Source organism: Nycticebus coucang, chromosome 1, assembly GCF_027406575.1.
Source record: "Nycticebus coucang isolate mNycCou1 chromosome 1, mNycCou1.pri, whole genome shotgun sequence".
Classification (NCBI taxonomy): domain Eukaryota; kingdom Metazoa; phylum Chordata; class Mammalia; order Primates; family Lorisidae; genus Nycticebus; species Nycticebus coucang.
Genome location: NC_069780.1, coordinates 17,345,021 through 17,371,604, shown reverse-complemented (window position 1 = coordinate 17,371,604; position 26,584 = coordinate 17,345,021). Strand labels below are relative to the sequence as shown.

Genomic DNA, 26,584 nt, shown 5'->3' with positions numbered 1-26,584 from the left:
TTTCTCCGTATCTTGGCCAGCATCTGTTATTTGTTGTTGTTGTTGTCTTTTTGATAACATCCATTTTAACTGGGGTGAGTTGATACTTCATTCACGTTTCCCTGATTGATGATGTTGAGCATTTTTTTCGTATGCCCCTGGGCCATTTGTATGTCTTCTTCTGAAAAAAGCCTATTCAAAATTTTGGCCCATTTTACTTATTTAATTTTTCTGCCCTTGAGTTATTTGAGTTCCTTATATGCTGTGGATTTTAACCCCCTATGCATGTATCAGATCTCCTGTTACGTGCGACAATGTGGATGGACTTAGAGGACATTATGTTAAGTAAAATAAGCCAAGTACAGAAGGATAATTACTGATGATCTCACTTATACAAAAATAAAACTTTAAAAAATGATACATGGGCAGTAAGAAAAGGCTGCATTTCATTAATGACTGGACACCTGTGGAAAACCAAATACGAAAAGCAATTGATTCTGGTTTCACTCAGGGGGTGGGGAGAAAAAAAAAAGAAAAGCAACTGACACCACCAAATTCTTATTACATTCATAATATAAGATTTATTCACACCAACAAAGATAATCACAACAAAATATATACTAATTTAAAAATAAAAGACTTTAGTGACATAAAATGTTATAATCTCTTGCGTAAAAGTATTTTGTTTGCTGCTACATAAATTTTATTCATAAAAGAATAACAAACATTCAAATGCAGCGACCATTTGCATTTCTTCTACGGAAAGAACACAGACAAAACCCCGAAGCTTTTGGTTTATACAAGGGTGTTACCATGAAGCCACAATCTATACTAATGATCAAACACATCTAGTTCCAGATTCATATGCATATACATTCACCCACTAAGCTGAGAAAGAAGCATCTCAGATTCTCACTTCCTGCAACAATGCATTCTTTTTACTAAAAGCGAAGTGAGAAATTGTTTTTTTTTTCCTTTTAATTGACCTCAGAAGATGCACTATCTAATTCATGAGAAACACGCAATTTCAGGTGTTTCTCTTCTTCCTTGCTCTCAAGGTCTTCATGGCTGGGGACTTCGTGGCTGACTTTGGAATGTTCCTGACTATCAATCATATCAGATGGCACGTTGCTGTGGGTTTCTGCACTTTGGTCATCGAACTGACTTGTTTCATGACTGTCCTTCCCACGGCTGTCCAGATCAGAAAGCATCTTCAGGCCCTGGTTGACAGTAATGACCTTGTGCACATCATCCAAGTCTTCACTTTCCACGAGTGAGGTGAGGTCCTCCCGGGTCTCATCAGGAAGCTGAATTGGAGCACAAAGGGACGGGGAATTACAGGAACAGCCAGGGATGGGAACAGCATGATTCTTTTCTGCTCTCTCTTTTTTTTTTTTTTTTGTAGAGACAGAGTCTCACTTTATGGCCCTCGGTAGAGTGCCATGGCCTCACACAGCTCACAGCAACCTCCAACTCCTGGGCTTAAGCGATTCTCTTGCCTCAGCCTCCCGAGCAGCTGGGACTACAGGCCTTTTCTGCTCTCTTACTTTTAGGCCAATTTATACTGAACATTGTCTAACTTTGACTGAAATAATACCAGCATATTACTTTGTACTTTACCAAGCTCTTTCATATATGCCATCTCCTTTAGTCTAATAGGTACATCACTTGTGCATGTAATTAAACCTACTAAGTAGGACTCAATATGTCTGTTCTGTATAAATGGAAAGTGAATTGAAAATTAAGTAAATGAATGGTAAATGTCACAGCTATGTCAAACCCAGATTCTTTGATTATGGAATCAGTGTAATTTGCAACTCTACAATTCCTCTTAGATATCTAACTTTAAAACATGATCATGATATTTTGAAAATAATTGCTATTGTCTAGTATTTTTTGGATTTAAGAAAAGTGAGTCAGGAATTTGGAAAAGTTGAATTGGGTTTGAGGGACAAAATTAGGAAGAAATTATCTGGGTTTAAACAGAAACCACTAGGTAGAAAAAGATTTTGGGTTCAGTGGTCATAAAATAGATTACTAATAAATGCTTGCTGAGTCAATGAATGAATATGCAGACTCTGGTTTTCTAGAATTGAGCTCTAGTTAGAACCATCAGGAATGTCTGCTAAGGATTTACCTGGACATCAAGTCTGCGGAGCTTCTTTGATTTTAAGTTCAGTCCATAAGCTACATTGTCACCTCGGCCATTGTATGTGTTTTCGGTGGGGACAGCTGGAGTGGGAACGTCACTGGGAAGATCAGTGACCACCTCATCGGATTCATCAGAATGGTTAGACTCGTCAGAATGGTGGGAATCGTCGGGATGATCAGTGTCATCGGAGTCATCTGATTCCTGGCTGTCCACGTGGTCATCATCATCTTCGTCATTCAGGTCATCCATGTGATCATGGCTTTCATTGGATGTACTTGGAAGGGTCTGGAAATCAAGATGACCAGGAAAGTTAGTGTATGGGCGTTTATTTTCCCTTAGCATTTATGGTACATTAGTCTTTCACTATCCTTGTATTTAGTTTCAGGATCGTTGCATTAACAATGCCCTCTATGGCTTTTAGGAGCTAAACCAAGTGTCTTCAATTCTCTTTTAACACAGGGATAAATGGAGTAATATTTTGAGGCACTTTTCTTGCTTTCCAACAAAAAGTTCTTTTCATAGATATTGTTAAGCTAAATGTGAGTGTAACCTTCATATTGATGACATTGTTTTTTTGCTTGTATGTATTAGATATTATTTAATTTACTAAATTCAATGATGCAGGAGATATATGTACATAATTGCGAGACTGATTTTTTTCTATTTGTAATGAGAATTATCAAGGGATCAGAGCATCTGTATTTAAAGTGTGTATCAAAAGCTATAACCACCTCTCTTTTAGTATGGACATCTGAAAGGTGACTCTGTTATGCATGTATATAAAAACTGCAGCTCAGGGCGGCGCCTGTGGCTCAAGGAGTAGGGCGCCAGTCCCATATGCCGGAGGTGGTGGGTTCAAACCCAGCCCTGGCCAAAAAAAAACACAAAAAACTGCAGCTCAAAACTATCCATTGAGTTAAGCAGTCAATGGTAATTAAACATAAAATCTGCAAATATACTGGATCATTTATATAACTTTTCTTAATTATATTAAGTACATTCAACTTGAATTTTAAAGAAAATTAATTTGTCTCTTCCCTCAGGAAACATTAATAATCCCAATAAAAAGCATAGTTATTAAATAAATTATTAAATTAGGAACAGACATGTTCCTAAAGGAATAATCTTGGCTTTGGCAGGCATTATTAATTAGATGTTTATCAGGTGTTAGCTATCTACAAAATACATGAAATAAATTGCAAGTAGCTTAATGTTTCCAGTAGCAGGAATCAATAAACATTTTCTGCAATACCAAATGTACCTGAAGAAACCTGATGTTTCTGACGTTTAGTTAATACAGTACATGCTTTCATTCTGAGCAAGTTTTAGGTTGGCAAGTTACTGGAAATTTTGCTAACAGAATCTCATCAGAAAAGAACCCCCAGGCCATGGCTTCATGCGTCTCTCCAAGGCATGCTGGGCCTCTAATGGGAAGTAAGAACTTACCTCTTGTTTAAGGTTATCAGTTTCTTCAGAAGACACGGCATTCTGAAGAAGGAAGGGCATGGGTTAGTGTATATCACACATTTTGATTCAAAAGTGGGCCTTTTCTGGGAGGTATCTGTGGCTCAAAGGGGTAGGGCGCCGGTCCCATATGCCAGAGGTGGCAGGTTCAAACCCAGCCCCCACCAAAACCCACAATAAAATAAAATAAATTACTTAATTAATTAAAAAAAGAAAAAACAACCCCCCCCCAAAAAAGTTGGCCTTTTCAATCCAAAGCAAGTTTTATTTATCAGCCTCTTGATGGATGGCTTACAGTGGGAAGAAGCCAAAAGGACAGATCAGCTGTGTGTTCTGAGTAGACCTCTGCCAGCAGGTGGGTGGGATCCATTAACCAGCCTGAATGGCCTGCTTGCTGCCATCTTTTGTTATTGTTTTATTTTGAGAGATTTAAAAAATACCTGTGGTGCTAGGAGATTCTGCTTCTGTGATGGGTCAGGCTTTAGCCATGTGGCCACAGCATCAGGGTTTTTGTTGTAAAGCTACAAGAAAAGTTGCATATTTATCATTATTTTAAAAAAAGAAACACAGGGATTTCCAAGTGATAAACTGAAAAAAAAAAAAAAAAACCCCCCCCTCCAGCTATTCTTCATTTACGTTGCTGAATAAATGTAATCTGCATGCAGATGTCAACCAGAGCCGTAGATACCTTTTTAAAATTCATTTTTTTCTCGCGGATTAATTTAACAAACTCTTATATAGCATTTACTGTGGACCAGACACTCTTTCAAAGTGCTTTATAAATATAAATTCATTTCATCCTTCACCCCTAGGAGATAGGTATTATTATTACCCCCATCTGATGAACCAGGAAACTCAGCTGCAATGTGATTAAGTGGGCAGGGGTGGAGGAGCCAGGGACCAAACCCAGGCAGACTGGTTTTCACCATCGTCGTCCTCCACACTGTGCTCTCTTGTTCTAAGCCTGCTGGCTGGCTTTTTCCCTTGGATAAAGCACTTCTAAAGCAGAGATGCCCTCAATTACTGTTGATTTTCATTGTTTCCTCACCACGGAACAAGGACAATTCTCAAAGGCTATAACATCTGCTGACCACACGGAGCTTTAAAAATATTAGTTAATTAATATTTTAATATTTAATATTTTAATAAGAAATTCAGTGCCTTAGTTGCACTAGCTAAACGCTAACTGCTCAATAGTCACCTGTATCTATCTTCCCAGAGTGTACAGAAATATATTAACATCGTTGCACAAAAGTTCTATTGCTGTAGGATGCCAAGATTGTCCAGGAAATGGCCTTTTCTTTAGCAAAGTTATTTATCTGGAAAATGATAATAATATGCTCATGCAGTAGAGTGGAAATTGCTCTGAACAAGTGTCATCTGATCAGCTGTATCATGCAGGGCTAATCACTTCATGTCCCTGTCATTGAGAATGGGGACCCTGAGGGCTCGAGGAAGTCCCTTCTGCAGCCACCAGAGGGAGACATGAGCAGGAAGGGGAGCAGTCTGCAGCACTTAAGGCTTCTCTCATGGCCAGCTCCAATCAGGGAAGCTTCTCTGAAAGGTTTTGCTGAAAGAAGGCGTTCGTCGCCTTAGCAATAATGCAAAAACTGCCGGACTAGATGAGTTCAAAGTTTTCTTATTTATTTTTCATATATATATTTATTTATATTTAAGTATGTACAGATATGTATACATTTTTTCTCCTGCCTCAAGGAGAATGCATTTATAAGTTATATTTATACTTTAAAAATGTGATATGAAGAAAATATAATAAGCAAAATGAACAGACTAAAACCCACCCAGTGATCCTAACACTCACAGACTGCCAGGGTTTATTTTCAGGGATATATTTACATACTCTCCCATAGTTTTTTCTAGCTCTAAGTTTTGGGGATTCTGGAAGGTTGAGCGCTTTGCTTCTCTCTGAAATATCACTTAATGGCTTAAACCGTTACAGCTTTGTGTGCCTTTAAATACTGCATTCTTGCCACATTTGATACTACTAAAAAGACATTAATTCTTGCTTCAAATAGTGTGACCTCTATCTTCGCTGCAGACGCTGATTTTTTTTCTTATTGGAATTAACACCTGTGTTCTCAAATCAATTAGAAAACAAACACACCTACACACACACCCACTCACATACGCTGCTTCTCTCTGAAATATCACTTAATGGCTTAAACCGTTACAGCTTTGTGTGCCTTTAAATACTGCATTCTTGCCACATTTGATACTACTAAAAAGACATTAATTCTTGCTTCAAATAGTGTGACCTCTATCTTCGCTGCAGACGCTGATTTTTTTTCTTATTGGAATTAACACCTGTGTTCTCAAATCAATTAGAAAACAAACACACCTACACACACACCCACTCACATACGCCAACACAGATGTGCACACAAACACACACAGAATACTTCTTTTCACGTCTTCATTAAGCAATCTAATTACAGCGACCTCAGGCCACTGCAACTCTATATTGGCTTTTATTCTGCTCATCTGGAATTGAACTCTGTGTGACTTTTTGTGCAAGCTCCTGGAGACAATGCCCATTTGTTGGCTGGCTGGCACCATTTCATCTCTTGTGAAGGGGTAGGTACATCTATGGTGCTAGTCAAATAATTATAATGAAGAGTCTGGTTTGGTCTTATGTTTGGTTAGAAAAATGTGATCTAATGTCAGCTGACAAGCACAATTGTTACAAACAGCACAAATAGACCTTCTTTTCACAATGGGCTTTTAGGCAACTATCTCAGTCAATATTGTGAATATTACGGTCAAACAGTCCTGACTAATATCAGAGGTGAATTTTAAACTTAGCCTTCCACTATGTAAAGCAAAAGATGATAAATTTTCTGCTCACAGAACAGGATGTGGACTCATAGAAAAGAAAATGTCTCACAACTTCATAGACCTCACTTTACGGGTGACAATGGCCTAGACCATTGATTTATTATATCAGAAAAATCTAACTTTTTATGAGCATCTATTTATTAAAAACTAGACTGTGCTTGGTACTAGCTCCCTAGCAGGCAGTCTGTAAATACTTGTAAGTCCGTAGGCTTGACTATGGAGATAAGTAAAAGATGCTTACCAGCTTTTCCTCAGAGCTGCCAGAGTCAGCCTGTTTAACCTTTGAAAGAGAAAAGATGAGGAAAGCTTACAATGTGTTCCTAGCACATGAAAGCACACAGTTCTGAAACTTCCAGGAATTTTCTTTTAGATTCAGCTGTACTCACTGGTAGGGTATAGGCAATGCCCAAGAGGCAGAAGCAAATCACTGCAAGTTTCATGGTTGTGATTTTTCCTGCAAAATATTTTGTAAAGGAAATTTAATGTCTTCAGTGGCTAGAACAGGTATACTACCATATTATAAAATAATCACAAATAAAATATATTTTCTGTAGACTTTTTCCTACTTTGTAGGAAAGACTTTCCTTTTTAATGTATGGTCTTTTGAGTTAATATTTGTATTGCCAAGTCTGTTCTCCTTCTATTACTAGTAAGCCAGGGAGAGGGGAATTTTATACGTCTTTATTTATTCATTTCTTAACTTTAGACTTCCAGAGATTATACCATTACTACCTGGTATCAGTATCTCCAGCTATTTTATTGTAAAAACAGATGCACAGAAATTTAATTAAACTAATAAGCTGTATGGGAATACTTAACTTTTCAGAGAAAAACACAAAGAGAAAAATGAAAGAAATTTGCTTTATATTTCCAACACGATAAATCACTTAAATTGTTAACTAGGTGCTACTGAAAGTGAGGGATTGTAAAAGTTTGCAATGAAAAAGAAAACCCTAAGGATATGTGACAGCTTTTCTGTTTGTGATATTAAGTCTGCATAGTGTCACACAGGTATGTTGGTGAAAATTTTAGTAGCTACAGTTAGAAGTAACATAATCAGAAAAGATTTCTTAGCTTGAAAAGGAGATAAAGCATTTTAAAAAATAGCATCCTCCTTAGCTTACATTAGCACAAAAGAGCCTTTTCCTTTTAAATGCTTCCACAGACATCTACCATTTGAAATGATACAGGTATCATCATTTCAAAGAGGCATAGATTTTTATTTTTCTCTAGTTGGAAGCAGTACTTTCTGTTCTTTTGAGGACCCACTGGAAGAATTTTAAAGTTTTACATTTGACTGGCTTTCAAGGCACCTGAAACCTTTGTTCCAGGAGACCTGCGATGTCTCTAATCTGCTTATTCAAAAGGCTACAACAGTTTGTAGAAGACTGTTACAGTTAAAACTATGCTCCTTAGAACATTGTTTTCCCCATACAATTTAGCCGAATGCAGGAATGCCACCACAGTAGCAAACTGCAGGCTTACCCTGGTCAGCGTCTGGCTGGGAAGGCTGCCCCTGGCCTGAGAAGGGTCCAGTCCTGGAAGATGCTGGGCTCCCGGCTGCCTCTCCTGCTGCTGCCACCCAGCACCTCCCGGTATTTAAATGCTGCTCCAGACATTTTCCACCAACACAGGGAGGCGGAGAGATGGGTCATGAGGTTTTCTGCCACTGCCCAGCCCACCTGCTCCCACACTTCCCCCTCTGGTTTTGTGGTTAGGAAAAAAAAAAAAAAAAACAAACCAAAAAAAAGCAGACACACATCTACAGTTAAAACATTACTCATGTACAATGTCATTAACTAGCCTTTTCATTTATGGGATGGACACGCAGCATCCAGGAAGAACAGTTAGAGATCTCATTTGAAAAGGGGAAGTCAACTGGTTGTTACAAAGATTTTTATTGTTTCTGAATTAGAGGAAAAATATTAATGTAAATCAGACTAAATACATGAAATAGAATGTATCTTTGTTTCTTTCGGCTTATGTAATAGATAATATGTGCAACCCCATCTGCCTATACAATTATAATTGTTCATGCCCATTAAGTTGGGATTACAGTGACTTTTCAAAGACACAGACTTTTGCACTGTTTGAATGGTTTGGAAATGATGAACCTGATAATTTGCTATATAAAATAGAAGAATGGTAATTTAGTAAGTAAGGCAGTTTCTGAATGAGAGCAGGATGGCTGCTCAGGAAGCAGACTGTGGCTTTGCATCCCATTCTGTCACTAATGACCTGTATGAACTTAGTCTATCCATACTTGTTTCCTCAGCTGTAAAGTGCAGAAACTATTACCTCGCTCATGGAATTCTTGAGATGTAAGTGAGTTAGTGTATGTAAAACTAACAATGCTTCGCATGTATTAGGTACAAATGCCCTGTATATATTAAAGTCTGTGTATGTATATTAACTATTACCAAAAGTTTTACAGGGAACAGATAGTCATGATTTATACTCTCTTTAAGTGCAATAGATTGTTAGGAGGAGAGTGTATGTAAGATCTTTACACTGTGTACATCAATAGAGTAATTTGCACACTTCTAAAGGAATAATTAGATTTCTAAATTGTCTTCTTCTAAGTCCCTCCCCATATATAAAGTTGGCTATCTAATAAGAAAAAATTTATAAAATTTCTACGTCAAGAAACACTTTATTATGTATTTAAAAGGTGTTTAGATGAAAGAGAATTACAGGTGAAGTCTGAATATTGGAGAATTCAGGAATAGCAGAGTTCTACATTCATTCTATTTAATATTGTCTTGAAATTACCTACCCTCTTCATTTACCTTTCCCAGTTGTGAAATGGGGATTACGTTACTCATTTACCTTACACCTCCAATTGTAAGACTCATGTGTGAGTTGAGATCAGAGATAAATGGTCCTATTTATTATTAGCATAAGGTGTTAGCTCCTACTTGCCAAATATTGCTTTTAACATAAATAGTAAGTAGTTTCCCGCAGTGTTTGTAGTAAAACTAATCCATAGGTTTTTATGAACATTTGGCAGGGGGACATGTATCTTTTTTAAACTGTGTTCCAAATAAATTGATATGTTGTTTTGTAGGTTGTAGGCCTACGCTTTAATAATTAAGAGGCCGTCTATCTCTATAAAATATAAAGCACACAGGTTATAAAATTGCAAAATAGATTTCTTTTTTCTGCTTTTAAGAAGAGTATTTTTCTCTTTAAACGCCATTACTCACAGAAGCTGTCACGTTGTCTAGCGGAGGAAAGTCCAAACATTCTAAAAACAACAAGATTTCCACAGGATTTAGTATGGTTTACTCTGTGCCCACGAGAATGATTCAGTAGGAATTTAGAGAGTTATAGGAATAGATTTTGCTGGAGCCCAGCCATCTCGAGACGAACCAGGCGACCCATGCGTAGGCCTCTTCTTGCCATAGCGCCAAAGCGCCACATGATGGCAGTGTTTCCGACCAGGACTCGGGCTGCAGCCTTGTTCTCCCTATTTTCATATTCCAGCAGGACAGAGCACCCTGGTACTGGAGGACAGAACTGTGATGCAGCTGTGGAGCTCTCTATTTATTGGAATGCCAGGTGAGGAAATACTTCCCAATAATGAGCCACTATGCAATCAGGGACAGAGATCAAGAGAACAAAGTTCGGGGTTGTCTTGACCAATCGCAGGTTGACATCGTCGTCTCCTTTCCCGCTTCCCACACTCGCTCCCAAGGTTACGAGCGCCAAGGCCTCGCTCAGAGGAAAAGTCTGGCCAACTCGTGGGGCAGGAGCGTGTCCGAGAAGCTCCCGAGTTGAGAAGACAAAGTGATTAGTAACGGGAGGCCATTCTGTAAGTTGTGAAATGGAGAGACAGGGCGTCGGGCCGACTTTCCGGAGGCTCTTGCTTCTTGCTTTTTGTACTCAAACGTGTTGCTGCTACTTATTTTTTTCTGAGTGGGATTTTCTAACATGTTAAATGACTTAAATCACAGAGGCTCCATCCGTAGTACCCACAGCTACGGATTAAGCCAATAGTTGCTAGAATCAAATGGTCTGAATTTCCTGTAAATCTTACAAATGGAAAGGAAAAGGTTTAATTGTTAAATTGGGATGCTAAGAATGGCTTATGACCTTAAAATATAGACACTATGAGAGGACATACGGAAACATATAAAAACATGCTTTTATCTGAATCACATAAAAATTCTCATAGAAAAAAAAATCTGCATAAATGACTTTTTTTTGTGGACTTTATTATACTGCCTTCTAGTCTATTTGAACATTTCTAATTATATTCTGCTTAGTAAAGTGTAACCTACTATTTTAACTTTTTCAGCTCCACAAATAAAGATTTTTTCCCTCTGTGTCAAAGTTCAGATATGTAGGACTCTAATGCCTTGACAAGATCACTAATCTGTCGTAAAGAAGGCGATAGAATTAAAGCTAATCAGAAGTCCAGCACCTTATGCATCATTTGTAGTCTAGGGGAAAGGGGCATCATTTATCAGAGGGTAGAAAGCAAAAGTGGAAGATAAAGGTGCTGTTTTCAAGTTCAGATATGAAATTAGAAGATTTCAGAAATACGAAAACCACCAGAAAACATTTTATCCCTTTGCTCAATAAGTTAGACAACAAAATTTAGCTCCAGAAAAAAAGGTCTTATTGTTAGTAGATAATAGTTTCAACATAAAACATATGAAAAACATTTCACTTTAGACTTGTAGAATTGTTACAGAGTAAATAAGTATTCAATAAATTGTTGGTGATTCCTGGTTCATCTCTCATGACAATGAATTCTGACCATGTAAACTTGGCTTATGAGTAGAATACATGGGCATTATGCTTGAATTCATAGTGTATCTTATATATTCATATTTAATATATTAATATTTGCTAGCACTCAAGAATCTAGTATTTCTTTATTAAAGTTCATTACTAACTCTGAGGACATTCATTAAATAATAGTTCTTTAAAGTGCACTTAAATTGTTAACATTTTCTTTTTTCTTTCATGACATCATTCTTATCTTCATGGAGCCCATTTATTCATGAAAATCGACTAAGAAATTTGAGATTCATATAGCCAATGAGGTTAAGGGGGTATGGTTAAATGGTAAACTCCATGGGGGCTGTGGATGAAAGGGTAAATGGTAGAGACCCTATGCCTACAATGGAGCTGAAGGGGTAGGTGTTCTGGGATTGGGTTCAAACAGAAAGTCCACCTTTCCATCCAGCATCAACCACAGCAGGATAAACTGTATACTATAGCAACCTGGGGAGCAATACAGGAGCCTGTAATCAGAGAGAACCCACAGAGGGATGTAGAAATCTGTGGAAAAGCACAAACAGAAAATCCAATGGCTGAACAATGTTGTTTGTACAGAAAAGACATTTTGTAGCAATAAGCAACCAATGACAGACATTTTGCAGAACGTATTTGAGGTGGAAAAACATTCTCCAAAACCAGTTTATGAGAATTCTTATTTAGAATCTGATGTTTGGGTATTTTTTGGTATAGAATCCATCATAAGGTTGATATGAAAAGTGGCCATGTCAGTGCAGAACAGAAAAAAAAAAAATCAGAAGAAAAAGGATAAAAACCAGACAACAACAAAAAAAGCAGCTAAATTAGATATTTTTCTAGCCACACTGGCTAAGGTTTTTTTGTTTTGCCAAGTTCTGCTAAGAAATAACTCTCAGTAATATCATATTCTATGGTTTAACATTTATCTCTTTTAATATATATGATCTATACATATTTTTGAGATAGAGTCTCACTCTGTTGCGCCAGGCAAGAGTGCTGTGGAGTGAGACTATCTTACAGCAACCTCAAACTCTTGAGTTCAAGTGCTCCTCCTGTCTCAGCCTCCTGAGTAGCTGGGATTACAGATGCACAGCTAATTTTTCTGAGCTCTTAATCAGGCTGATCTCAAACATCTGAGTTCAAGAGCTCGTCCCATCTTGGTCTCCCAGTGTGCTAAGATTACAGGTGTGAGCCACTGCACTGGGCCTATAATTAAATTTTGATTCCTTCTTTAATGTTTCAGTTCCTCAATAGAATTTAAGTTCCATGATACTCACCCCTCAGCAGTTCATGTACAAGAAATATTTAGTCAGTGAATGAAGACCTTTAGCTCTATTATAAATGCATATAATTCTTGTGGAAATTGAGTTTTTCTCAGCGATTATTTTCTGTGGCTTTCATAAAGCCCCAAATTAAACATCTCTTCTAGATTCCATTAGAAGTAGTGGTCTGGCTGAACCAATTATACCCAAGAACTTCAGGCAAGCTTCCTTTGCCCAAAGAGGAAGCCCAGATGAATGCTGTTTCTTCCACATCATGATGGTCTTAGGGTCTGGCATCTTTCTGTCTCTCTAGTCTTATTTTTCACCAAGTTTTCTCCTTGTAGTCCCTAAAACAAGCATGGAGAGCTGCCTGGGCTTCCCCATTGTGCCCTTCTCTTTCAAGTCTCTGAGCCTTTGCTCACGTTGCATGGTCCTCATGTCTAGACTATCCCTTCAGTACCGTCCACACCTGCCTCTGATATATGTGCACAGCTTTCCAGCTTTAGTTCATGTCAAGCATCAAATCAACCCCTATAGAGTCTCTTCTGATTTAAATAGATAGAAATAACCACTCCCACCTTTGTGCCCCTCCTGCAGCCTGCACTTGATCTAGCATAACACCAAGGATTCCGTATTGACTTACACGTTTATTTCCTCACGCTAAAAAGTAAACTCTGTGCAGGCAAGACTGAGATTTATTCAGATCTATATCCAATTTCCTACGAGGCACTCAGTGAATGTTTGTGGGAACAAGATAGAATGAAAGAGTACTACGTTAATAATAATGTTTTATCCTAAGGGATCCACAGGTAACATTTGCATTGATATCAAATCCAGGGAGTTGGAGCTACTGCTGGGTTCTTAAAATGATTTATGTATACATTTAAAAAATGAATTTAAAGAGCCTGGATTTTCTTCCCTCTCTTCTCAGCCTTTTTTTTTTTTTTTTTTAATAGAGTTTTGGCAAATCCTTTCACCTGTCTGGATCTCAAGTTAATCTGGATTATTTTAAAAATCAATTTCAGCTCTAAAATTCTGTGATTTCATGTTTATTTTTTAAGTTCCTGAGAAATAAAATACTGGCATTACAATAGGAAGAGAAGACAATTTGTAGAATTAAAGGTAGCATCAAGAGGGTAAGAGAAGTTCAAATTAAAAACCAGAAAGGGAAGGTTTTGATATGAAGGATCTCTAATAGACCAGTAGACAGATGAAAGTTGGAGAGTTTAGATGTTTTTAAGCAACACGTCATCTGTTTTGCTATATTTTTAAGGATAGATAAAAAACTAATGAGCATTATTACAATACAATATTAGTAAAAATAAAACTTGCTTTTTAAAGGCAGGAAATTATTCCCAATATAATGATTCTACTAAGTCAATCTTTTTTTTTTTGGCAGACTCTCACTCTGTTGCCCTCGGTAGAGTGCTATAGTGTTATAGCTCACAGCAACCTCAAACTCTTGGGCTCAAGTGATCCTCCTGCCTCAGCCTCCCAAGTAGCTGGGACTACAGGTGCCCCCCACAATGCGTGGCTAGTTTTTCTATTTGTACAGACAGGGTCTTGCTCTTGGTCAGGCTGGTCTTGAACTCCTAAGTTCAGGCAACCCACCTACCTCGGCTTTCCACAGTGCTAAAATTACAGATGTGAGCCACCATGCCTGGCCTATGTAGTCAATCTTTCACCTTCTCAGAATTATTTTGTTTTTACCTGCCATAATATGAGGTTTCTAGAGGCATTTTCTCATTATGGGTCACATGAATTTTTTTCAGATTCAGTTACACCAGGAGTGGGAGATTGAGGAGAAAGTGACTGAAGAGATTGGTTTGTTTCTTTCCTGGAATATGCCTCTTGTGGTTTTAGGGGGCAGTTTTATTGCCAAACAGATCAGGGATATCAGACTACTGCATAATCTGGAGACGTTTTTAGACTTTTCCTTCCCACATTCATATCCTCTTCATTTCCAAGCATCTGTGTATGTCACTGGTCCAGCCAACCCACTAATTTCACTTTGTATCTGATGGCATTATTTAAGTTATCCAGAATCAAAGTCTGTGACCAATTCTTTCCTTTTTTTTTTAAACCCATTTCATATTTAACACAATTTCTACTGCTTGTTTTTTCCCTAAGAAATATTTTCTTGTCATTATTATGCCGTTGGCACTTATCATTTTTTGCAGAAACCAAGAGCAAGCTCCAAACTTCTGCCTTTGCTTAATATCTTAAGAAGAGAGATAAGGTATTATATCTTAATATCTTAAGAGGAGAGATAGTATTAATAATAGCAATAATAGTAATTGTACATATTTATATGGGATACCTATAATGTACTGGATTTGAAAATATACATTATGTCCAATATTCCTAACAATGACATGAGCTCAGTTTTATGATCCCAATTTTCTCAGATAATTATAATAGAAACTGTTTACTGTGTTATTCATGTCTCTTTACCTGATTTCATTTACTCCTTGCAAAAATATTTAAGTTTAAGAATATTTAAATATTTAAGATTCTTAAATGTTTAAAAATTAAATTTGTAAATATACACTTAAATATTTTTGCAAGGAGTAAATGAAATCAGGTAAACAGACAGTAGTGGCCCAGAGGAGGAAGTGGTTAGTTCTACCTGTCAGGGTTAGGAAAAGCTTTCATGAAGATGCTGAGATACAGTTAGCTGAGGAACTGATGTTTAGAGGCAAACTTCTAAGATGTGAGTTGAAATGTTAAGCATTTAACTTTCACCAAAGTTGACTGAAATAAAAAAAATAAGTATGCAACAAAAGTTATACATTACAATGATATTGGTGACAGAAATATTGCAAAGAGAGTGAATTATACTGTAAGCCTGTTGTAACCCAAACAGCATGGTATTCATATAAAAGTAGACACACAGATCAATGGAACAGAATAGAGAACCCAGAAATGAAGCCAAATACCTACAACCAACTGATCTTTGATAAAGCAGAGAAAACATATGCTTGGGAAAAGTTGCCCTATTCAATAAATAGTGCTGAGAAAATTGTTTAGCCACATTCAAAAGAATGAAACTGAATCCCTAAAGCTTACCATATGCAAAAATTAACTCAAGATGTACTTAAATGTAAGACACAAAACTATAATAATCCTAGTAGAAAACCTAGGAAAAACTTCTGGACTTTGGCCTAGGCAAAGATTTTATGACAAAGACCCCCAAAGCAATTGCAATAAGAAAAAAAAAAAGAGAGAGAGAATTAATTAAACTGAAAAGCTTTGTACAGCAAAGGAAATAATCAACTATAGAATGGGAAAAATTATTTGCAAACTATACATCCAGTGAAGGAGTAATATTCAGAATTTATAAGGAACTCAAACAAATCAGCAAGAAAAAACCAATTAATTCCATTAAAAAATGGCAAATGACACAGACACTTTTCAAATTTAGATATTCAAATGTCAACAAACATATGTAAAATCCTCAATATCACAATCATCAGGGAAATTAAAGCCACAACGAGATACCACCTTACACCAGTCAGGAGGATCATTACTAAAAAGTCACAAAACAATAGATGTTTGTGTAAATGTGGTGAAAGGGAATGTTTCTACCCTGTTGGTGTATAAATTAATATTAATCCAAAATTTATGGAAAATAATATGGAGATTTCTCAAAGAACTAAAAGTAGATTACCATTTGATCCAGCAATCCTGCTACTGGTGTCAACCCAAAGGAAAAGAAGTCATTATATAAAAAAGATACCTGCATTTGTGTGTTTGTTCCAGCACAATTTACGATTGCAAAGATATTTAATCAACCTAAGTGCCCATCAACTGATGAGTGAATGAAGAAAATAAGGTATACATATGCCAGGCAGTACTACTCAGACATCAAGGAGGACAGAATGTCTTTAGTGGCAACGTAGATGGAACTGAGGCCATTAATGTCAGTGAAGGAACTCAGGACTAGAAAATTAAATACCACATGTTCTCATTTATAAGTGAAATTAACATCTTGGGAGCTAACTCTTGGGTTTGCATGGGTATACAAAGTAGTACATTGGGCATTGGAGACTCATAAGTAGGGTGGTTGGGAGGGAGGTCAGGGAAGAAAAATTATCTATTGTGTATAATGTATACTATTGAGATGATGGGTACAATAATAAGCCTAAACATCACCGCTATCGAATTTATCCATGCAACCAAACACTTGCACCCCTTAATCTGCTGAAATAAAGAAGAATGTAATCTCACCTCTACTAAGTTCAAATCTTTAAAAAAGAAAAGCTGTTTTTGTCCACATATGCCACCCAACTAATGCTGTGGTCATGAGCCACACAATATGAAAGAATGTTAATGCATCCCTGCTAATCTCAAACTGCTGTGACTCACCAATTCACAGCACACACCTACTGATTGTAGGCTAATATCATTAGCTTCATACTTAACACTATAATGACCTTAAATATCAGTTGTCCTGATTCTCTAAACTTTGAGTGATTTGCTTATCATTTTGAACAAGTACCATATACCTAGAGAAAGGTACATTTCACAGTTAGGCTTATGTCTTGCTACATTTTAATTCCTTATGGTACCTACTAGAATGATGGTGGCAGAGATTGCTGATTATATGCCAAAGATTCATCTTCTTCAGAGTAGTTAGCTGCTGGGAAGCAGCTGCCCAACTTTGAAACTACATTTCCCAGCTTCCTTTGGATGTAGGTATGGCCACCTAGGGACTAGTTCTTTCCAAGGGAATGTAAACCAAAGTGATGTGTTTCCCTTCCAGGCCGAAGTGCCTAAGACCTGAGTATGCCTCCTCCAGAGTCTTCTTTCCCTTTGGCCAGATGGAGAGCACTGAAATATTTTTGGAGATCAGAGGCCCAAGGAGGACCTAGGTTGAGCTGTCTGCTGGCCAGGAACCCTGGCGTTGAGTATTACATGAATGAGAAACATTCTCCCATTGCCTTAGTTATCTGTGATCTGTTCCAATAGCAGATGTTACCTTATAATGCAGTACCATACATATACGTTCTCCAATCCCTAATTTCCGAATTTCAGCATCTATGTTCCAGATCACTAGACTCATGAAATTGAATTTAAGTTATGGTGCCATAATTTTGTATGCATATATTTTCTATTCATTTCTGCCTCCTCCTTTCTAAAATTGAGAGTAAGTTGAGGTGATGTTACTCCTATGTTAAAATCAGAGTTGATTGTTTTATCCAATAAGTATGTGACTCAATTTCACAAGGATGGTATGCAGTATCAGTAGATACTGTAAGTGATTGGGGTAGCAGGTTTCTCTTGGTTCTGTTTCCATTTTCCCTACTTTTACCAGAAGAGAATCAGCTTTGATATAGGTTTAGTGGTTAGTGTCCTGTGTTGGAAACCAGGGCACCTGAATTTTATCCTACCTATACATACACTCCACTAAATATTGTTGTTGGTTTGCCTCTGAGCAAAGAAAAGCTATAGCTACCTCCCACAAAATGATAAATTCATCTTGCAACTTCTGGAATGGACCCACAGCATCATTTCACTTAATGAGGTGACCTGGTTTGTGGATACCTTTTCCTTTTCGAACTGTTCACGAAGGAGCAGGCAGAGGTGGGTAGAGATGACGTTACAATCCATCCATCTAGCTATGTTTGAGAACTTAAAAGGTATGTTTTCTGCAGGTTTTGGATGATTTCTACTCACTAGTAGGGATGTGTTTACAGATTAATTTTAGTTTAAGTTGCCTCTAACCAGATCAAATACTGTGTAAATTCTAGGGTGGTAAATTCTAGGAAACTTGAAGGACTTTAAAGCACTGTGCCATCCTAATAAGGGGGTGACCATAATTAGGGGAAGCAGTAGGTTACGGTAGAAACTGTTTGTGGTTAGGAGCTGAAGATTTGACCCTTTCCTGTATATTTCTTCAATATTCCCAAACCTTTGGTGGTCTTTTGGTTTGTGGATCTTAGCTTGGTCAAGGGTTAGCCAGAGTTCTTAGTGAAGCAGCAAAAGCAGCCATGGCACATCAGCAGAGATGGTGCGCCCACTTGTCTGCGCTGGGGAGGAAGTAGAGGCGGGAGTCAGTAAAGAGGCCTTTTCTGCTTTTAGAAAGTGCCAAAGCATCTCAGATTGGGTTTCAGCTTTATTTTTATTTATGCAGAGTTGGTTCAGACACAAGTAAAATTGTGGTGTCTTAACCTCTAGCAAGACTTCAAACATGCATGTTGTTTCATTAAGCTTGGTCTCTTAAGTATCTAGGTTAGCTGGGTGCAGTGGCTCGTGCCTGTAATCTCAGCACTTTGGGAGGCTGAAGCAGGAGGGTCCCTGGAACCCAGAAGATTGAGACCAACCTGGGCAACATAGTGAGACCTTGTCTCTAAAAAAATTGCCAGGCCTGGTAGCGTGCTTCTGTAGTCACTACTTCTTTACTTTCTATGACACCCCAAGAGCTTCATTCTTCTTGTATCTTTCTGCTCCAAGGACTAATCCATTCAACAAACACGAATGCTTACTTGGTGGGAGGAAATGTGCAAGTGTCCCAGGTGCTGGAGACACGAAATCACAAAAGCATAGTATATTTCTGTTGCACTTGTTACGGGAGTTTTTGAAGGCATGAGAAAAGTAAGAAAGTGACAAATTTGGTAAAAACAGAATTAAGTTGTGATTGTTAGCCCACAAACTGTAGTGTCTTTTGAGTAGTTTTAACACATCTTAGGCTTTTTTAAAAAGACAGGTACACTGAATGCTTCAGATAAGAATATTTTTTGCAATTGAGAAATTATTAAAAATACTTTTTTCTTTAAGTCCTCATCATTTTTTTTGTTCTCATGAAATAGTTCCTTGAAATATCTCTGTGGGAATATGAACAAATAATATAATTTGGCAGAATGCGATTTACCATTATAAATTTGCCAAATTTGGCTTTATAACTATGTTCCAGGAAAGGAGAAATGCAAAACTCAATAAGGAAATAGTCTGCTGCTAAATTTCAATAAACGTCCCAGAGCAAGGACCATTGATGCCAAAGTTTTTTGCACATCAATTTAATTTCTTTTGCGGTTTTAAATATATTATTCCTCAAAATCTATCCCCATGATGTAATATCATTGGATGAATTATCAGTTACTGCATAAGTTCTAAAATTCCTATTTTTTTGATTGAGTGATAGCTCTCTGATGGGGGAAAGGATGACTCTATGTAGCCACAGAAAAGTAGAGTCTCATTTCTGTTGCTTATCACAGAATACTTGAAACTGGGTAATCTGTAAGGAAAAAGAATTTATTTTTGTGGAAGGTGAGAAGTCTAAGGTTGAGGGGCTGTGTCTGATGAGAGCTTTTTTACTGGTGGGGACTCTCTGCAGAATGGCATAGGGCATCACATGGTCGGGGGGCTGAGGGTGCTAACTCAAGTCTCTCTTTCTCTTCTTATAAAGCCACCACACCCATTCCCATGATAAGTCATTAACCCAGGAATTCATTAATCTATGAATGGATGAATTCATTCATGAGAGCAGAATTTTCATGACCTAATCACTTCTTAAAGATCCCACTTCTCAAAACTGTCACTTTGGGGGCTAAGTTTCAACATGAGTTTTGGAAGGGACAAAGATTTAAACCATAGCAATGCATAGGGGCTTGATTGCTCTCATATCAAGTGCTGCCATCCTCCTTGTTTGGCTCTGGATCAGAGGCAATAGCCTAGCAGGCTGCATTTCCCAAGGCTCCTTGTCATCTTGCTTTTGGTGAGTTTCAGAAGACAGGTGAGCAGGAAGGAAGCAGAAGCCTGAAGCTCTCTCTTCATCCATCAGCATTTCTGACCAGGCCTGCATCTTCCTCCAGGCTTCAACTTTCACTGGTGACCCTGAGCCCCTTTGTCTCCCCTCATTTAGGGTGGCAGTGGCCGCCTCATGTTGTTTCTCACATAGCTTATTTAGCTTCTCAGATCTTTCATCTTCCATAGTATCAATTCCCTGTGTTAAATTCTTTTTGTTATGTGTACTTGGAATAATTTCTAGTTTCCTGATTAGAGTTGATTGATACAAAGAGCACAGGAATTCGTAAGAGACTATCAAGAACTCAAGGATCCATATTTCTCTCCTTGAGATCTTCTTCAGGGATTTCTTTCTTTCTTTCTTTCTTTCTTTTTGAGACAGAGTCTCACTATGTCACCCTGGGTAGAGTGCTGTGGCGTCACAGCTCACGGCAACCTCAAACTTTTAGGCTTAAGCTATTCTCTTGCCTCAGCCTCCCAAGTAGCTGGGACTACAAGGTGCATTTTCTGTCGCAGTTGTCATTGTTTAGCTGGCCCGGGAGGGGCTCGAACCCGCCAGCCTTGGTGTATGTGGCTGGCGCCGCCATAACTTCTGCGCTACAGGCTCTGAGCCTTCTTCAGGGATTTCTAAATAAACAAACCAACAACTGTTCCTTTAGTACTAGCACTTTTTCTACTTCAAGCATCAGAGACTGAGCAAGGTCTCCCAGATTTCAAAGAATGTTTGGCTGGTAGACCATGATCCTCTGCTTTGCCTCAGACCAAGTTCTTTTTATTTTCTCAGTGAACGTGATTTATTATCATTATTATTTTTAATGCTGTCATTTCTAGATCAATAATTTATTTTTAAAATTTTACTTTGTACAGTATAAAGGTATAGGTATAATGAATGTGGAAGGAAAAGGAGAATAAAGAAAGGGCAAATGGAATGGGGGGAAAAGAGTTAAATTATAAGGAAAGGAAAAGAGAAAGATGAAGAGGAATCAGATAGTAACTCTGCTTTTTCAGAAGGGCAATAGCATTGATTAAAAGAGGATTGATTTTTAGCCGGGCGTTGTGGCGGGCGCCTGTAGTCCCAGCTACTCGGGAGGCTGAGGCAAGAGAATCGCTTAAGCCCAGGAGTTGGAGGTTGCTGTGAGCTGTGTCAGGCCACAGCACTCTACCGAGGGCCATAAAGTAAGACTCTGTCTCTACAAAAAAAAAAAAAAAAAAAAGAGGATTGATTTTCTCGGAAATGTTGCTCCTAATCCTGAGGTTCATTAATGTAGCTCAGAGATTTGCATGAAATTGTAAAGCATTAGTAAATATAGCAAATGACATTTGCAATATACATTGAAAATATTAATAATCACAACCAGTCAGTGGATTCTTTGTTTTCCAGTAAAGGAGAGGAAAGTACTTCATAATGAAAGCAGCAAGCTTGACAAATGGGCAGGTGTGTCATAGGTCTGATGGAGGCGAGGAGCCTGTGGCACAGCATTGATGCGTGTAGGTGTGAAATGCCTTAAGCTCTCTCTTCATCCATCAGCATTTCTGACCAGGCCTGCGTCTTCCTCCAGGCTTCAACTTTCACTGGTGACCCTAAGCCCCTTTGTCTCCCCGGATTTAGGGTGGCAGTGGCTTTTCAGGCATTTGACTTAAAACTTTGTGAGTTTAGCGCCTTGTTATTTAACCCATTATGTCAAACTTTGAATGAAGATTTGCGTAAATTGCAGATTTATTTGCTGCTATACAGTCTCGCATTACTAGGAGGAGAAAGGGCTTTGCAGTCCAATGCGCATTGGTCACTTCCTAACCAAGGCCCCTTCAACAAGCTGTTTAGTCTCTCTGGACCTCTGTAACCTCTCTGTAAAACAGAAACCGTGCCTCTTTCAGAATGTTGTGAAGATTAAATGAGCTCAGACATACTAAACTTAGTTACAAATTTGTAGAACTTAGTAAGGCCTCACTGAAGGTCAAACCTTAACTCTCAGAAATGATAACGGTGCTTCTAGAGTGTGTGTTAAATTCAAAGCATGGGAAACACATGTTAGATAAATGCATGAAATTTTATGCCACATTAAATGTAGAAAATCATACTGGTTTATGACTTTTCTATCTTACAAGCAAAGGAGAAGAAAAGAAAAACAGGGACAGCTGGGAGATTTGACACATAGGCAACAATAGGAAAACACTGAAACAGGAAATTCCTTTCATCAATGTGTGATGAAAGAAGTGTCACTGTGTGTTACAACAGCAAAGAAAGCAGAATAACTGGGCTTGGGACATCTGCAGCAAAATTAAGTTACTGCATGTAAGTTGACGGTGTATTGGGAAATGCCAGGTCTAATGTTGTGGTTAACATTCAGCTTATGTTCTCCATATTTCCTGAGTGTTTTTAGCTTACTCTAGTCAAATGACTTTTTCTTTTTTTGCAGATGGAAAATTATGAGCTGTTTAGGGAAATAAGCACATGTCCTAATTGAAAGGCACCACCTTTTCCATGAGAAGTGCAAATGAAACTTTAAAAAATAGTTTAGATAGAAAACAAGTGATGGAAACTTTGTTTCTTTGTTTCTCTCTCCGGCTCTCGTTCTGGCTTCCTTCCAATGGATCCTGGTTCTACTCTTTCTATTAACAAATGTCAACACAGCAATGAGGGCTGCCAGCTGCACTTTTGAGGGGACACTCATTTTGTGGTTATCCTTGTTGGGACCTCAATTTTGTAGTTTGTAGCGGGATCTTCTACGTCATCCTATAATGACTTTGATTGCTGGTAGGGTCTGTGCAGGATTTCCCACATGAGAGCTCTGAAAACAAAAGACTTCATTGAAAATATCACATGGCATATTTATAAATGTGTGCAGCTTTAAGAAAGGGCAAATAACCATGCTTTCAGTGAATTTAGGGTCATAGTTTTACATCTAGAACAAAGTTAATGTTGTGGACTCAATTAAGTTGGTCTTCCTATCTCCCCTGACTCAGGGGACTGGAATGATGAGTTTACATGCCACTGGGAGGCTGGCTGCCTGATTCCTCTTGGAAAAGACATGAATCACATCACTTTGACTTTGAACTGAGAAGTGTTGAATGGCAGCACATTTTCCTTTTCCATATTCTGATCTACCTGGGACACTTTATGCCAAACACAGGCCACATTCTGACACTCATCCTTCCTCCCCAGAATTTGGAGACAACCCAGGTCTTTGGCTAGTTTAGTGGCCCTGCCTGCTGAAGTATGCAGTGAGTATCCAGAAATTTATCGAAGATGACTGTGGAGCAATTTTTGTAGGACTTAATATAAGAGCACAGATTGAGAGTAAAAGCAGTGAAAGTGAATAGTCATTACGTGCTTGGGCTGGAAGGGAGGTGGCTGGGGGTGGGACCTCCAGAGTCCAGCTCACTGTCCTTTTCCTGGTCTAATTTTTGTAGTCATCAAGTCACTACCACATCGCTACCCACAGATTCCCTCCTGCTACGGGACTCTACCCAAGGGTGTCCAACCTGTTTTTTCTCTGCCACACACTGGAAGAGTAAGAGTTGTCTTATGGGTACAGTAAATACACAAATGCTAATGAAAGTTGATTAGCAAACAAAAGGTCTGTGCATACTATTTGTGATATCTGGCACCAAAGATAAGCATAATTGTTCTCACAAAATCAGCAAGTGCCTCCCCACCCCCAGCCATAGATTGAACACCCCTGCAAATACTCAAGAGGGGTGAAGGGCTCAGAGTAGCAAAAGTAAGTGTGTCACAACATTTAGTGAATTCGTTAGTTTATGAGCAGAGGGGAGGAAAAATGAACATGGGGAAAGCTGCAAGTTTGACAAATCGGCAAAGATAGCAGAAAGTTGACAGAGGAAAGGAAGCTGGACTGAATGAAGCTATGTCACCCTGGTTGTGTGAGTCACCACGGGTGAGAAGGAGTGAAGCTTTTTCTCTGTGGTGGGAGGAAACAGCAGCTTTCCTGGCCATCCCCAAAGAAATACGACGTCTCTCCTCTAAATGATCAGATTTGAATATGCTCCTTTTCATGGTAACTAACATCGGTGCTCCATCTCACTTTGGATGGAGAGAGGGAGGAGAGGAAAAAAATAATACAAAAACAAACCCAAGCAGGCAGTCAGACTTGGTAATCACAAGGAAATTATTTCAACAGTGTGGTCACGGCAGGGCTCTCTGACCAGGTGACCTGCATGCTGAGACAAAGGATGAGTTAGCTATAAAAGCAGGGAAAAGACATTCCAGAAGGAGACAGAACAACCTGTGCAAAGTCCCCAACAAGAAGACTTGGCGGGAACTCGGAGAACTTCCATAGCGGAAGAGAGTCTGCCTGCTGTATCTTGACCAAGATTTACCCTTATCAGTTAGTGTACTTTGTCTAATGCAAAGAATACAAAAGCTATTTCTTATTACTGACCACGAGGAAGCTTAAATCATAAATGGTATTGTCAATTAAGTATATTTCAACTTAAAACTTCAGTTTTGTTCACGATGCACATGAAAGTTTATGAATACATTTTTTATTTAAAAATACACATAAATTCTGATGAGAACAGATTTTTAATTTTTACTTATTTTTTTTGCTTCAAATTAAATACACTTAATTATAATTCTAGCCAGATTCACGCTAAATAAGACCTCATGACAGTTCCCCATGCAGGCATTTCACTTAATCTGCAGCACAGAATGCTCTGCCGTCAGCACAAGTAGCAAAGTGGACACCACCCCAAGGACCAGGCTGCTGAGGGCACGGCAGCCTTCCCTTTGCATTTTATATTCTCTCAGCTGCATCTCAGTGTTCTAAAGGTTGCAGCTTTCTCTTAGGTGGGGATTAAAATGGAAGGAAAAAAATAAAAGGAAGCCGACATCCATTCTTGAAGAAAAAGTAAATCCATTTCCTGGTGAACCTCAGCTTCCAGACAAATGCAAATCAGTGTTCCCCAGTCTGAACATAGTCTTCTGTGACCTGCGAGAGTGTGCTCAAATACTGCCAGCTCAGGGCAGCCAAGAGCATGACAAATGACAGGTAGATGGGGGAGTAGTGGCTTCAGGAGATCAACTGACATTTGGAAAGATTCTGCATCCTGATGGTGGAGATGATCTGCCTTGTTTTAATAGAAGATGGGTCAGAGTCAGGGATCCTATGATAAATCTGCTCCATGTACTGGTATATTATAGCTTTCACAGCAGGCATATTGGTGGCATCCATCATTAGGGTCACTGCTTGTCCTTTTCGAATCTTCACCACCCCTTTGAACACCTGCTGATTATTGTAACAGGCAGCCAAAGTAGCAATGGCCATTACCTGTGGGATAGCACAGAAGTTAAACACACTCTGTTTCTGAGTCTGGAGAGGTAAGTGATGACATCTGGGATGTGGAGTAGGGCATTGGTGATAAGTTCATTCAGGCACTGCACAGCCAACTCAATATTCCCTGGCTTAGCAAAATCCCCCAGCTTCTTGACATACCTGCTCCAAACCTCTTGAGGCCAAAACTCTCTTCCTTCTTGCTGGTCTTCCAAATGATCTTGAATGATATTTGTTTTCTGTAGAAACAGGCCCATTGAGTTGGCATGTTCTACATCTTCACCAACTAAAGGGTCTTCAAACTCTGAGGCCGAGAAGAGACGTGAAAGGATGATTCCCATCAGCTCGGCAACATAGTGACAGCAGTTGGCCCACTCCTGCTCAGAGGTCACGTGCTTATCCAGAAACTCTGCCATCCCAATTCCTATTCTCCTGCAAATGTCAGCCATCAGTGTTCGATATTTCTCAGCCAGGTTTCTAAATTCGAGGGAGATCATTGGGAAATCCTCCAGCACTTGTCTATCCTTCTCCTTGCTGTCCATGAACCACCAGTCTGGTTTGTAAAGGAAAGAGTGAAAGTTGTGTAAAAGTGAGACCTTTTTTTCCACGCCGATGGTCATGTCATCTTCCAGAGTGTCCAGAGCTTGGAGAACCAGATAAAATATGCATACTGCATTCCGCATTTCTCCATCCAGGGCCTCAGTAACATCTGCAAAACTGCGACTGTTCTTATTCAGATACTTGTAGCAAGTTTTCAAGCTGCTGCTGAAAAAGTCCTGGTCCATCTTGGGCATCACCTTCTGCTTGCCTCTGATCTGGAGCAGGTTGCAAAACTCCTCTGGGTGTCCCAGGCACTTCACCAATTCCACCGCAGCGGCAGGCAGTGGCAGCAGGCTGTGCAGACTCTCAGTTCACCTCTCCGGTACCAATTTTTACTTATTTTTTAAAAAATGTGTCCTTTTGTTATCTTGTTACCCTGGGGTAATCATGAACTTACCAAGAAATTTTATTGCTATTCCTCCCATTGTTTTTTTTTTGTATTTGAAAATCATAGGACCCCCCCCCAA

At 38.7% G+C, this 26,584-nt stretch overlaps 1 protein-coding gene and 1 pseudogene across 1 annotated transcript; both read right to left on the bottom strand.

The window, feature by feature from the left end:
* Positions 1-534: 534 nt before the first annotated feature.
* SPP1 (secreted phosphoprotein 1) lies at positions 535-8,073 on the bottom strand. The gene is made up of 7 exons (XM_053603519.1): positions 7,937-8,073; positions 6,838-6,905; positions 6,693-6,731; positions 4,036-4,116; positions 3,578-3,619; positions 2,117-2,416; positions 535-1,286 (listed from the first exon to the last, which is right to left on the bottom strand). Exons 2-7 carry the CDS (start codon positions 6,889-6,891, stop codon positions 957-959), a joined length of 846 nt encoding a protein of 281 aa, XP_053459494.1. The 5' UTR covers positions 6,892-6,905; positions 7,937-8,073; the 3' UTR covers positions 535-956.
* A 16,987-nt stretch (positions 8,074-25,060) lies between these two features.
* Positions 25,061-26,320, bottom strand: LOC128588245 (squalene synthase-like; annotated as a pseudogene).
* Positions 26,321-26,584: the final 264 nt, after the last annotated feature.

What these genes read in the sequence shown, in the direction of transcription:
- SPP1 (XM_053603519.1), bottom strand. Translation starts at nt 6,891, where the DNA reads ATGAAACTTGCAGTGATTTGCTTCTGCCTCTTGGGCATTGCCTATACC. An exon ending in GCATTGCCTATACCCTACCA is followed by an intron (nt 6,732 to 6,837) that starts GTGAGTACAGCT and finishes TCTCTTTCAAAG; the next exon opens with GTTAAACAGGCTGACTCTGG. An exon ending in CTGATAACCTTAAACAAGAG is followed by an intron (nt 2,417 to 3,577) that starts GTAAGTTCTTAC and finishes CTTGATTTCCAG; the next exon opens with ACCCTTCCAAGTACATCCAA.